At 34.2% G+C, this 15,113-nt stretch overlaps 1 protein-coding gene and 1 pseudogene across 3 annotated transcripts; both read right to left on the reverse strand.

The window, feature by feature from the left end:
- Nucleotides 1-2,302: 2,302 nt before the first annotated feature.
- Nucleotides 2,303-9,540, reverse strand: LOC110706577 (annotated as a pseudogene).
- LOC110706576 (carbon catabolite repressor protein 4 homolog 1-like) lies at nt 8,932-14,832 on the reverse strand. 3 transcript variants are annotated; one of them, XM_021884503.1, is made up of 12 exons: nt 14,298-14,832; nt 13,095-13,803; nt 12,830-12,916; nt 12,492-12,575; nt 12,330-12,413; nt 12,166-12,246; nt 11,990-12,043; nt 11,819-11,907; nt 10,983-11,091; nt 10,647-10,794; nt 9,883-10,043; nt 8,932-9,583 (listed from the first exon to the last, which is right to left on the reverse strand). In XM_021884503.1, exons 1-11 carry the CDS (start codon nt 14,390-14,392, stop codon nt 9,904-9,906), a joined length of 1,680 nt encoding a protein of 559 aa, XP_021740195.1. In that variant the 5' UTR covers nt 14,393-14,832; the 3' UTR covers nt 8,932-9,583; nt 9,883-9,903. The 3 variants fall into 3 exon arrangements, with proteins under 3 accessions (XP_021740195.1, XP_021740196.1, XP_021740197.1); XM_021884504.1 differs by lacking the exon at nt 8,932-9,583 and having other exon boundaries at nt 9,676-10,043; XM_021884505.1 differs by lacking the exons at nt 8,932-9,583; nt 9,883-10,043 and having other exon boundaries at nt 10,664-10,811.
- Between the last annotated feature and the right edge of the window lie 281 nt (nt 14,833-15,113).

Consider the following 15,113-nt stretch of genomic DNA (forward strand, 5'->3'; position numbering starts at 1 on the left):
CCTTGAGTTTTGAACTTTTGACGGCTTGAAGCCTTCAAATTGAAGGAGAGGAAGATTTGAAAAAACAAAAAAACGAGAATGTAAAGCGAGAAATCAGAAATGTAGATCCAAAACACAAATGAAACGAAAACAAAAACCCTAATTAGGATTTTTAAAAGTTGAGAAGTTGAGCTTGAGATTCTTGAGAATTTCAGAACGAATGAGTGAGATGAGAACTGAGAAACTGAGAAGTTAGAGAGAGAAACTGAGGGTGAGTAAAACGGCTGAATGGCTGATAGAGTGGGCTTGAGATTCTAGGTTTAGGTTTTACTTGTTCATTTGATCAACCGTCCATATTCAATCTCAAGGATTCTCAACATCTAACCGTTCATTTTTTTTTTTTTTTTTGTAGATTCCAGAATTTTCATCTAGATCTAACGGCCTAGATTTTTCTTTGTGCTTTTCTAGGTCTTTTTGACCGTTTTTTTTAATTATTTATTATTATTATTATTTTGAAAGATTATTATTATTATTATTGTTAGTATAATTATTTGTTAATATTATTATTATTACTAGTTTACTACTACAGTACTACTATTATAGTATTATTATAATATTATTATAATTATTATTATTATTACTATTATTATTATTATTATTAGTTTATTACTTATAAGTTATAAATTGTAAGAAACGCAAATGTTTCAAAATTGAAATTGATTCAATACGACATAGTTAATGACTTAATGAGTTAATGCACATCAATATCTGACATCTCTATATGTATATTATATATATCTGTGAGTCTGTGACTGTATATCAGTATATATAATAAACTAATAATAACTTAATAAGTAATAACTAATAAAGTAATGAAAATCTAACCATTGTTTTTCATGGGCATTCAATCTAACCGTTGTATATTTGACTATTCGTACATTAGTATTGCATAATGATTTCATCACCACTTTAATTAGTGATTTCGTGATTTCGTCCATTTAACTTATTAAGTTATTTGAGTTAGTAATCTAAATAAAGTAACAAACTAAATAACGAATCCATTTAATCTCGTGTAAGTTATAATTTATAAGAAATGCAATGTTTGGAAATGGAAATTGATTCAATACGATATTGTTAATGTATATGTAATTATAGATTAATTATTATGTATATCATATCGTACGAATGTACGGTTGGTATCATTATCATACTATCATAAGTATCATTGCCTCACTGAATTATTGGTATGTACTATAATCGATAAACATATTTACATATCTGATCATTATAACTTAAAAGTTTAAAACACTTGTTGATCAATCTAATTGAATACTTGTACATTCTTAATTATCGATTTATCGTATTATAAGTATCAACTCATTAAATCATGGTCATGATTTCGTGATTTCGTCCATTTAACTTATTAAGTTGTTTGAGTTAGTAATCTAAATAAAGTAACAAACTAAATAACGAATCCATTTAATCTCGTGTAAGTTATAATTTATAAGAAATGCAATGTTTGGAAATGGAAATTGATTCAATATAATATTGTTAATGTATATGTAATTATAGATTAATTATTATGTATATCATATCGTACGAATGTACGGTTGGTATCATTATCATACTATCATAAGTATCATTGCCTCATTGAATTATTGGTATGTACTACAATCGATAAACATATTTACATATCTGATTATTAAAACTTAAAAGTTTAAAACACTTGTTGATCAATCTAATTGAATACTTGTACATTCTTAATTATCGATTTATCGTATTATAAGTATCAACTCATTAAATCATGGTCATGACGCGATCTTTAAAACAATCATGAATTCATGACCCAAACCGCTTATAAACCGAACCGACATGATCCAAACCGTTCATAAACCGAACCAATTGAACTATGTAAACCCTCCACTAAACCGGCCAATTTCAAACTGAACCGACATGATTCGCACCGTTTATAAACCGAACCGATATTGACCCGGGTAAACCCGCCCCTAAACCGACCCATATCAAACCAAACCGACTTGATCCAAACCGTTTGTAAACCGAACTGACATTGACCCGGGTAAACCCGCCCCCTAAACCGACCCGTATCAAACCGAACCGACATAATCCGAATCGTTTATAAACCGACCCGCTTATGACCCAAACCGAATTTGAACCGCAAAGAAATAAACCGAAACCAAACCGAGCCGTGACTAACCCAAACCAAACCAAACCGACCCGCCAGCTAAACTAAACCGTTTCAATCCGAACCGCTCCAAACCGAAACCGACTCAAACCGAGGTCAAACCGAACCGCCAGACCGAAGTCCCACCCCTAGTTTGTAGTGTTCCCTAGAATATCAAAATGATGGTTGGTGATTTGAGGTGGGTTCGGCTTAAGGTGAATGGTGGTGGTGGGTGGGTTCGGTGGTTGGTGATTTGCGGTGGGTTCGGCTTAAGGTAGAGGTGGTGATGGGTGGGCTCGGTGGACGACTGGACGGTGGGGTCGGTGGGGTGGCGTGAGGATTTGTGACTGATTTGAGAAAGAAAGAGAGGAAGAGGGGGAAAGATGAGAGAGAAGGAAATGAAATAAACCCCATTCTCATTTAAAACAAGAGAAAAAAAGATTGGAAGAGGGGGAATGAGGAAAGAGAAGTAAATGAAAACATTGTAGGTTAGTTTTATTAGCCAACAAATAACGCATAACGCATATCAGTCATTAAAATGAACATATCAGCCAATTGATTTATGATATCAGTAAATATTAGGGACATATTAAACATTAATAAAAATGTATCAGCCAACAAAAGAAATATATCAGCCAACAAAAGATACATATTAGCCAACAAGAGGAATATATCTGCCAATAAAAGGTACTTATCAACCAAAAGAAGAAACATATCAACCACAAAATGAAGTATATCAGCTAACAAAAGAATGAAATCAACAAATAAAAGCAACAGGTAAGCCAACAAAGTAAACATACCAGTCAACAAAATGAAACATATAAGCCAACAATCAAAATATACATATCAACGAACAAAATAAAGATATCAGCTAAAACTAAAGAAACATATTAGCCAACTGATGTCTGTTAGCATCCAACAAAAGGAACATATCAAAAAAAAAATTATATTAGCAACAAAAGAAATATATTAGCCAACACAAAAATCATATCAGCCAACACATGAAACATATCAGTCAACACATGAAACATATTAGCCAACAAGTAAATGTATCAGCTAAGCCTGCTGCACGCAAATTTTCGTGCGTAGTCCGTACACAATACCTTCTCTAAATCTTTTAAATTATCTAATATAAAACTGAAATTATTTAAAATATCATTTCAGAGTAAAGCCTAAATCACACACTAGTTTAGGAGCTTAAATCAAGTACAGTATGAGAAGTACTTGAGAAAAAGCCTTGCTATCTTTTCGTTTAAAAAAAGATAATAAAATCTCTACTATCTTTTCTTCTTAAAAAAAATGAAAAGAAAAGGGTATGTGGTATTAAAATATTATCAACCAAAATCTTTGGCGGTCCTTCCACATTTTTGAACTTCCAGAGAGAAAATAACAGAGTAAAATGGAGGATGATGGCAGAAATAATTCAGACTTGACAGCGCCACATGCTGTGCCAAAGCTGCTCTGCTACTTCCTCCCTCCAAACTTGCATCTGAACTCCGAAGCCAGGTTTCTCCTTTTTCCTCTTTTTCTCTCTAATACAAAGTATCTGAAACAAGAACGAAAATGATTGATTTAGGAGATTACTATCATCATAAGATGGTCTTTAAAGGCCAATTGGGAAATATCAGACACCAAATGAATATATATGTGGTTTCTTTAGGATATCGCGATTGTTCTAAGATAACAAGTCCATCAATTGGCCAGTGGAGAGCACCACTAAAGCCTTCCATGTTTAGTGGAGAAACACATATAATAATAATACAATCATAACACAGTTTCTATGATAGAAATCTTTACTACTTTATCTGTTTTTTTAAGTTGTATCAATTGTAAAACATGGATTCTCAAGTGATTTTTGGAGATGAGGAAATAAAGAGTTAGAAATAAAAAACACGTGATGCGAAAATATAAAAAAGAAAGTGATGCATCTAATTTTAAACTTCCACTTTTCAAAAGTGATGTATCTGCAACTACAAAGAAACAGAAGAAGTAGATGTTATAATGCAGTTTTATTCACCAGGGTACATAATATTTTTTGACATACCATCATATGAACCATGAAATACGCAACTTCACCATAATACGGTTTTGTGATTCGAAAACTTCCCATGAGTGCAATATGATCTGACGACCACAAATTGGAGGGAAGCGCTATACCCATACTCTCAAAGTCAGGGAGGTCCAAGAGCCAGTCAACTTCCATACTATCTTCTGTAAGAACAAAATACGAGTATAGAATTAACTAAAACTATTTTTTAAAGCTGAAGTAAATGCAATCTGATGAATAAATCAGCCAGCAATGGCAATTAATTACAGTTTATATCATGGTGACTTAATTACAATAGGTAGGATAGCACATGGCACACCTCTGGTAGGGTGAGATTAATAACATATACTCCCTCTGTCCCAAAATCAAGTGCTCGTTTCTAAAATTTTGCGGTTTTTAAGGTAATTGAATAAAGCAAGTTATGATTCTTGAGGAAGATAACAATATGTACCATCAATCCATTGGATAAGGCTCGTGAACAGGAAGATTTGCAGGGTCTGGGAGTTTAGGAACCACGACACTACCTTACCCCTTCGAAGAATCAAGAAAAGATGACTTTGTAAATAGCAAGAAGGGGGACACAACAGAGAAATTACAGACCTTGAGTCCTTGACAAACAATACGACAAAGGCAGAATCTGAAAGAATACCTGTGTAAAAGATATAATCCAAAGTGGTAAGAGGCTCCACCCCTATTACAGAATAAGCACTTGCCTGCAATGAAGAAACTCACTGTAACAAAATATAATCATAGGTGAAAATATTTTGGGATAAAAGAGAAATGCAGCAGCTAATCAGTAGCATCAGACGCAACATAATTACAACAAGAATGCCGTACATACAAGAGTTGAAGTCATAAAAAATATAAGAATTTCAAATCTGAAGTTACCAATTGCATTGAATGGTGAAGTTTGAGATGCTGAAATATACGTAGTGGATCAGGAGCCTGTGCACGTGCAATATCCACTGCACGCTCTGTGAGCAGAACGTAAGGATCACTGCAACAACAGATCATTTGTAAGAAACAGATCATGAGAAGCTATATATTCATGACTGATATAAATAGATTTTAATGGATCTTTTTCTACTCAATTTGAAGTTGTAATAAGTGGAGAGCATGAGCTAATTACCTCAGTCAACAATAATTATCACTCCCATATTACAAAAGTAAACAGCAATTAGCCTGTCAAAATTTTGCTAAATACAGAGCAGTGACAATTCACAAACAGTCACTGTAACTAAGCTCTTTTTTCTTCTTTTGGACTTGAACCATCAGAATAAGTCATCGAGGTCTCGTCACAACTAACAACTAATTCTGCAAGTTAATTCATCAGTTAAGGACTGAAAGATAGGAGGAAGGGCAACTTTATAAGGCATGCAAGCAAGAAGTTCAATAGAATCCACTTCAAATTTGGAAGCAAGAAATACAGTAGAAACTCACTCATGCAACAGCAGCTCATTTTATCTAATAATAAGTTTTGAGTAGCAGATTAACAGTATCATACAAGCATTTTTCAAGAACAATGGAAATTAAGGTTTAGTGCAGAGGATCATTGAAAGCATGGATCAAATAAGCCGAGATCAGCATTAGCAAATGCTGGAATGGGCGCAATCAGATATATTTACAAGTACTGTCAGCTAATACTCATGTAAAAAAAAATGAAATCCCATTATTCACCATGAAATCCATGTCAGAAAAATTCAAAATCTCATCCTCATGCTGAATTTAGGTGTCTCACCTTCCAGGATGAGAGTTCATATCCCCACAGATAAAGAGTGGCATTCTTGGGTCAATAGTCTTCTCTATCTCATTGACAAGATTAGAAACCTTTGCATACAAAACATCCTCAAGTCAATGTTGGATGCCAACATCAAAATATAGAGATAATACCAAAATCCTAACATACCTGGAGTAACTTCACATCTGGGAATCCCCTACCAGCATATATGTGAGTATTAACCTGTGCATTAAGAAAGTAATTTGTTGAAAATGAAAAACACATGGTCATTAACCTTAAAATTGAGCATCTAATAAAAAAAAGTGTCAGAAATTCAGGCAGCACCACACAGAATTTTGAAGAAGATGCAGCACTCTGAGCAGAGTTGCCCACCACCTCCAATATGACAGCAAGAGCTACATTGTCCTGCATACGAAAGTTTCTGATTACCAGGAATCCAAAAATCCAATTCTACACCATTTCATGAACAAACAAAAGAAGATTATAGACCTTAACCAATCGAATTGTAGCCTGTTTCCTCAAGCTCGGTTCCAACTTTTCCATCAGTGACAATGCAGGCATCCCATACTCAAGCTATAACCAAGGGGAAAAAGATCATAAACATGATGTATCACCATCCTTATAAGTCCACCAAATCCCCTGGAAAGAGTTGATGTTACCTGATAAGATTCGACTTCATTAAATTTGTCATTGCGGTAAAACGTGGCACATCCATCAATGGTATAACCGCTACCTGTGTAAAACTGGGTAAATACAAAACAAAAGGCATGAGAATAGCCTAAGAGCCCCTGAACACTAACTCTTAAGAAGATAAGTCAAATTATATCCTAATGCAGCCAGCCAGAAGCAGAAAAGATCAGTCTTTAGCACAACAATAAGGAAAAGTGACAAATTTGGAAAAATACCATGTTATTCTTGCTCTTGTAGCAGAATAGCCAAAACTTTCTAGCTTTGGCTTGAAGAATTTCACAAAGTGATCAATCTGAACCTGCCAAAAACACAATATACGACATGTTGCAGATATGACTAACAGGTAAGTCAAGCTTAAACAAGTAGGATGGCAAATTCATGAAAAATCTGAGTCATTACCTCTTGAAGGCACAAAATATCGGCGTCATATTGTATCAATTCATGAAGCAGATTTTCCCCGCGGTATTTCCATTCTAGAAACTCTTTAGGACAGTGAGGATAGTTGTGCGGATAGACATAGATTTCGGACAACATATTATAAAAGTTAGAACAGTAATATTGCCAACCTCAGTAATATCAGTATTCAGTGAATCTGGAATCCAACAAAGAGAAGGAGACAGCAAGTTTTGGCTCTGAATGACAGGGTCTGTCACGAAGGTCTCATCTGCATACACTGCAGTTTCAAATTGTCGCTTAATAAACTCTTCTACAATTTTATCAGGCCTTAAAACCATATCAGCAGGTGACCAAAAATCAAATCTATTCAGAATTCCCCTTGCTTCAGCATCCTCGTTGCAAGAATTGCTAACAATTTCATTACGATGATCCAAACAATGGTTCTTCCATGCATCTTGGAAGCACTTGTTTGAGCAGTAGTAGCTGTTTTTGACAGGCAATCCGTTTTTCACACATTCTATACACTGCACAGTCGCTACATCATTGATGTGTATAGAACAATAACGTATGTCAGCATTATCAACACCTTGTTCTGGAAACCTGTGTAAACTTAATGGTATTGACAATAACAATCAGATATCAGAAAATTAATGATGTTATCGATGAAATTAATTTGAGTCTAACTATGTTATCGATTCACAGCAGTTCAAAAGTAGAAACAAAGATCATTTAAACTAACCGATGTAAGAAAATACAAGTAGCTTCTTTAGAACCATCAAAACCAGAAAAAATTGGTGTCGATTCACAGTGGATATTTTGTAAAGTTTGATGATGCATTTTGATGATTTTGTTTGCAAAAACAATAAAGACTTGGTGTTGTTTACTTGTTTGATCACTTAAAAACCTGTTTTTAGTAAAAAGTTGCAAATTGCAATTGTTTAATATTTGGCGGGGGGAAATGATGTCATGATAATGAATAGAATGCCCAGTTGACTACGAGATTGATTGTTGACTATTTTCTGTTTTTTATGTTAATTTATCAATAAATTTAATACAATGTTATTGACTTGGTTCGTTGCCTTCCATTGTTTAGAGATGATAATCCAATGATTTGGCAGGTCTGAATATATGTCTGATAACCAAATCCCCCTATATATTAAAACATACAGTACTATTTTTTATTTATTTTCTTATTTTTCTTAGCCTTCAAGGAAACACACCATTTCGTTATTAGTTCTTATATAGAACGCGCTCTCCCCTTTTTCTTTCATTTCCAATCATAAATTTTTGGGAAGTAATTAAACAAATTTCTTTCTTCAAAATAAATAAATAAATAAATAAATTTAAAAAATAAAAATAAAAATAAAAACAAAATCCTTGCAATTTTATGGTATCTCGTTTTGTATTTTTAATATTTTATTTAGCTACCGCTTGCTTTAACACAACCACATTATACATTTATGCTTACTTGCTTAGGTATTCAATTATTACCAGCGATTGTTGATTAAGAAGGTAAGAATAATGAGAGAGTATATTTATAAACAAAATCTAATGATCAACGTAGTAGTGTGTTAAAGGCATAAAATTTAAGAAAAAAAAGTCTGAAATTTTGGATTAATGAAGTATGACATCAATTTGCATTATTTATTATTAGTTGCACCCGATAAGCTAAGAGCAACAAAATGTGCACATCATAAAGTTATGTTGGAAATGGGAGACAAAACTATGTAAAATAAAAATTAGAAAACCTATGTAGATTCTTGAAATAAAAGGAATTATTACTTTAACAATCATCTCATTTACTCCATATACAAAATACGGAGTAATATATACTCCCTTCGTTTTTAAATACTTGCTCCATTTCTCCATGCACGGAGTTTTAGGAGAAATTAGAGAAAGTAATAAAATATGGAGGTAGTGGAGTTGGTGGAAGAATAAAAAATTATAGAAAACAAAAGTAGTAGAGAGAATTGGAGGAGAGGGAATATATGTCGGGACCATTAGATGAGAGAAATTGATTAAATAGTGTAAAAACTTTCCAAATAAGGAAATGGAGCAAGTATTTAAAAACGGCCGCAAATAAAAAGTGGAGCAAGTATTTAAAAACGGATGGAGTACTCTGTAAACTATAAAGTACTTTATTATTATTAGTTAAACTATAAAGTAGATAAGGAGTAAGTTGATTGAATTGAGCCAATTGACACCTCTAAAAACTGCAATCAGACTTTTTAAATTAAATTCAACAAAACTTTGAAGGAAGTTGCATCATAAGTTCATAACACAAACACAAAACGAAAATGTTTCACCAATCCGAAATTTCATACTCGCCTTCAACACCATTTCATTAATTAGCATTGTATAATAACGTGTGCTCTCCTCATTCTCGCCTTTCCCAATTAAATAAACTTACGCGGTCCTTCGAAAGATGATGGTGGAAGAAATTCAGACTCTCACAACACCATTCGCTGTGCCAAAGCTGCTATGGCTGCTATCTTGACACAAGTTTACTTCTTCTTCTCTTTCTCTTTCTCTTTCTCTCTCTAAACAGTCTCTGAAAATGATTAAGAGCTCTATCATCTTAGATATCTAGATTTCATGAGATGATCTTTAAAGAACCAATTGGGAAACATCAGACACCAGATGAATATGTAGTTACTTTAGGATATATACGCCGATGTTCTAAGATCATAAGTCCATCATTTGGCTAGCGGACAACACTACTAAAGCCTTCAATGTTCAATGTGAAACACATGTAATAAAAAAATACATTCATATGGAATCATAACACAACTTTCATAATGTATTTTTAACTAGATGTTTAAGTGCAACTTTACGAGCTACTAAACATACCATCATGTGCACCTTCCTATTTCACCCAAGAAATGGTCTTGTAATTCGAAAACTTCCCATGAGCGCAATATGGTCTGATGACCAAAAAGGGGAGGGAAGCGCTCTACCCACACTCTCAAATTCAGGGAGCTCCAAGAGGCCTTCGACTTCCAAGCTATCCACTGTAAGAACAAAATATAGAATTAACTAAAACTATTTTATAAAGCAGAAGTAAATGCAAGTTGATGAATATATCAGACAGCAGCAATTAATCAAAGTTTAATGCATGGTGACTTAATGTTATAAATGAAGTTAAAAAATAATGTAGGTTGGTTAGCACATGGCACATCTTTGGTAGAGTGAGTTTAGAAACCGATGAATAACTAGCGACAGACAGGTCAATAAAATCATTCAGCAGCAAATTCTTTGACTAGCAACGTACCAGTCAGTATTACTGCATAGCAACAACGTTCCTGATGTAAAAAATTATGATTATGTGCTCCCAAATGAAAACGTGTACAGTCTAAAGAAAGGTGATGTTTATCATAAAGTGGATTATGAGGTTGGGAAAAGTTATGACTCTTGAAGAAGATAACAATCTATACCATCAATCCATTGGATAAGGCTCCTGAAAAGAAGATGGCAGGGTCTGGAAGTTTAGGAATCACACAACCTTACCCCTTCCAAGAATCAAGAAAAGATGACTTCGTAAATAGCAGGAAGGGGAACAAAACAAATTTAGACCTTGGCAAACAATGAGACAAAGGTATAATATGAAAGAATACCTGTGTAAAAGATATAATCCAAGGTGCTACCATAAAAAGGTGTCAAACTGGTGAAAAGAGGCTCCCCTGTTTTAGAATGCTTCATTTTCATCCTTCTTCTTTTGATATCATTGAGAGGCTTGAGAAATGCTGACGCATATGCACTGGCCTGCAATGAAGTACTCACTGTAACAAAATATATTCATAGGTGAATTTTTTTTTGGGATAAAGAGAAATGCAGCAGCTAATCAGTACCATCAGGCACAACATAGGTACTACAAAAACGGCATACATACAAGAATTGAGGTATAGTGTCAAAAGTCATAAAAAGATACAAGAATATCAATCTGAAGTTACCAATTTCATTGAATGGTGAAGTTTGAGATGCTGAAATATACATAGTGGATCAGGTGCCTCTGCACATGCAATATCCACCTCATGCTTTGTGAGCAGAACATAAGGATCACTGCAACAACAGATCTTTTTCTAAGAAACAGATCATGAGAAACTATATATTCATGATTGATATAAATAGATTTTGAATGGATCTTTTTCTGATCAATTTAAAATAGTTGTAATAGGTGGAGAGCATGGTAAGTGGCTAATTTGCTAACAGCCTAACATCTGATGAGAACTCCAGTTCACAGATAATCTTTCTTTCGTTTTTTTTTTGGTCCACTTATGCAGTCTTTAAAAAGCTACCAACAAATCATCAAGGTACCATCACAACTTACAACTTCTGCAAGTTAAGTCATCAGTTGAAGACTGACAGATAGCAGGAAGGGCAACTTTATAGGTTTGCAAGCATAAAGTTCAATAACAATCCACTTCATAATTGGAAGCAAGTTGTTCAGTAAAAAGGCACTCATGCAACAGCAGCTCATTACTATCTCATAATCAGGTAGGGGTAGCAAACTAGTAGTATCATACAAGCATTTTACAAGCACAATGGAAATTAACTAATTAAGGTTTAGAACAGAAGATGTTTAGAGTTTTAGACCATTGAAAGGTATGAAAGCATGGATCAAATAATAAGTAGATCAGTATTAGCAACTGCTGGAATGGGCACAGTCAAATATATTAACAAGTACTGTCAGCTAAGACTTTTATACAAACAAGAAAGCCCATTATTCACCATGAAATCCATGTCAGTAAAATTCAATTCGTCCTCATGTTGAATGTAGTTGTCTCACCTTCCAGGAAAAGAGTTCATATCCCCACAGATAAAGAGAGGCATCTTTGAGTCAATAGTCTTTTCTATTTCATTGACAAGATCAGAAACCTTTGCGTACAAAAACATCCTCAAGTCAAGGTTCTGTAAGACAACATCGAATTATAGAGATAATACCAAAATCTAAACATACCTGGAGTAACTTCACATCTGGGAATCCCTTACCAGCATATATGTGAGTATTAACCTGCGTATTAAGAAAGAAATATCTTGGAAATGCAAAAAATATGGTCATTAACCTAAAATTGAGCATCTAATAATCAAACTGTATCCAACACAATCAATAAATAACAGAAATTTGAGCAGCACCACACAGAGTCTGGAAAAAGATGCAGCACTATCAGCAAAATTGCCCACCACCTCCAATATGACAGCAAGAGCTATGTTGTCCTGAAAACAAAAAATTCTAATTTTTAAGGAAAAAAAATCCAAATCAACACGATTTCACGAACAGACAAAATAAGAATATAGACCTTTATCAGTCGAACTCTAGCATAATCCCTCAAGCCTGGTTCCAGTTTTTCCATAAGTGACAATGCAGACTTACTGTACTCAAGCTATAACCAAGGGCGGAAAGATCATAAACATAGCATCCTTACAAGTCCACAAAATCCCCTAGAAAAGGTCAACATTACCTCATAGGACATGACCTCCTTAAATATGTCATTGCGGTAAAACGTGGCACATCCATCAATTGTATAACCATTACCTGTGTAAACCTGGGTAAAATAAATAAAATAAAAGACATAAGAATAGCCTAAGGGCCACTCAACACTAACTCTTAAAAAGATGTTATTGACCAGTAGATTCATTGATCATCCCCAGAGTCTAGACATATATTCTTATTCAAACTCAAGAATGCATTTTAGCACACAAGAGTCTAAGAGTAGTCCAATAATATCCTAATGCAGCCAGCCAGAAGCAGAAAAGATCAGTCTTTACCATAACAAGAAGTAAAAACAACGAAAAATACCTCTTTAGTCTTTTTCTTGTAGGCAACAGAATAGCCAAAACTTTCTAGCTCTGGCTTGAAGAAATTCTCAAAGTGATCACTCTGAACCTGCATAAGACACAATATATATGATAACAATTTTAACCCTTTCCAAGTACTGCATACAAGTAAAGATATTATTCACTTCATACAGTATGACAAATTTTGCAGACATGACTAACACTCTTATCAGTATCAAGCATAAACAAGTAGGATAGCAAATGTCCATGAAAATCTGAGTCATTACCTCTTGAAGGCACAAAATATCTGCATTATACTTAATCAATTCACGAAGCAGATTTTTTCGGCGGTATTCCCATGTTAGAGCCCATTCAGGACAGTAAGGATATTTGTCCACATAAACATAGATGTCAGACAATATATTATAAGTTAGAACATTGAAATTGCCAGCTTTAGAAACCTTTTTAGTCAGGTCATGCTTCTCAGTTTTCGGTGAATCTGGTAACCAAATAAGAGAACGAGACGACAAATTTAGCCTCTGAACGGTAGGGTCTGTCACAGCAAAGGTCTCATCTGCACACACTGCAGCTTCAGATTGGAGCTTAAAACTAAATCCAACACCATCAGCTGATGGTATTAAAGCATTTGAAGGGCCCAACTTATTAACCCACATCCTCCCTGTTGGTATAACCACTTCTATCTTTTCATCAAACCATGACACCATATCACCAGGTGGCCAAGAATTACATCTATTTAGAGTTCCCCGTGTTTCATTATCCTCGATACAAGCATTGCTAACATTTGCACTATGATGATGCAAAATATGGTTCTTCCATGCATCTCGAAAACACTTGTTTGAGCAGTGATAACTGTGTTTGACAGGCAATCCATTATTGACACATTCTATACACTGTACAGTTGCAACATCATTGCTGTGTATAGAACAATAACTTATGTCAGCGTGGTCAACGGAATCAGTACCTTGTTCTGGAAACCTGTGTATAGTTAATCGCAGCTTTAGTGACAGTAATAATTTAGCTTTCAAGAAATATACTATGTCCGTTTCATATTATTTGCAACGATCTGACATAAAGTAGAGAGGAAAAATGTCTGATCGTTGCAAATAATATGTAACGGAGGCAAAATTCTTTTCAAGTTTTGAGAAACTCTGTAGTTAGTAAACATCTGCTAACTGTGAAAAATACTTTGTACTACGTACAAAATCATAGGGTATTTGAATTGTAGTTGCTAATGTAGTAAATGAAAGTAATACATTGCTAATGTAATCACAGTACTTCATAAAACATAAATTTGAACTACAATTCAAATACCCTAATTCCCAATTTACAAATTAAAACTTTAGACTCAAATTCTGTAAGCATATACCACAAAATTTCATCCAATTTACAAAAAAAAAAAATTACATCATACAATAATAAACTGATCAAAATTGTTCAATAAAAAGGAAATGAAGATTATTTAAACTAACCGATGAAAGAAAAGAGCATTTCTGGGAGCATCAGAACCAGAAGAAATTGGAATCGATTCACAGCGGATCTCTTGTAAAGTTTGAAAATCCTCCATTTTGATGAAATTGGCAACATTAAAATCCAAGAAAAAAGTAGAAATTTTTTTGGCGAAATTAAAATTGTTGCAGAGAAATTTATAGTTGATAACAACATAGAAAGAATTAGGGGTTTTTGATCAAGAAACAAGTTTTGGTGGAAAGTTGCAAATTGCAATTGTTTATAGTTTGGCGGGGAAATGAGGATGAATAGAATGAGAAGTTGAGGACGAGACTGGATTGTTTATTGACAAAGTTGAATTAATCTCACTATTTTTTTATTTTTTTTGACTTAATCAAATAAATACAATTGATATTGACTTGGTTCGAAAACAATTGTTCAGAGTTTATAATCAATTTATTTACTAGTATTAGATTTGTAGAAATCATTAATGGGATTTGTTTGGGGTAAAAATACCCTAAACACGTGGCCCAATGGCCTAGTGACACGTGGCATCCAGCCGTTGGTCAGCAGGGCTCCAATCCTCTGCTGACACGTGTCCTCTAAACCCTAAAAGGGAAACCATCCCTTCCCCACTATAAATAGTGGAAGGACCCTCATTAATGGGGGGCTGGAACATTTGTTGTTCACATTGAATACTCCTCAAAAAGAAAAACACTTACCCCGAGCAACGTTAATTGCAGAATTCTCCCATTACGCGAGAAGTAACTTCTACATTACGTGCATTCTACCTCCCGTATCTTTACTAACTTGATCGTCGGAGGCGGAGCTCCTACCCC

Source organism: Chenopodium quinoa, unplaced genomic scaffold, assembly GCF_001683475.1.
Source record: "Chenopodium quinoa cultivar QQ74 unplaced genomic scaffold, ASM168347v1, whole genome shotgun sequence".
NCBI lineage: Eukaryota > Viridiplantae > Streptophyta > Magnoliopsida > Caryophyllales > Amaranthaceae > Chenopodium > Chenopodium quinoa.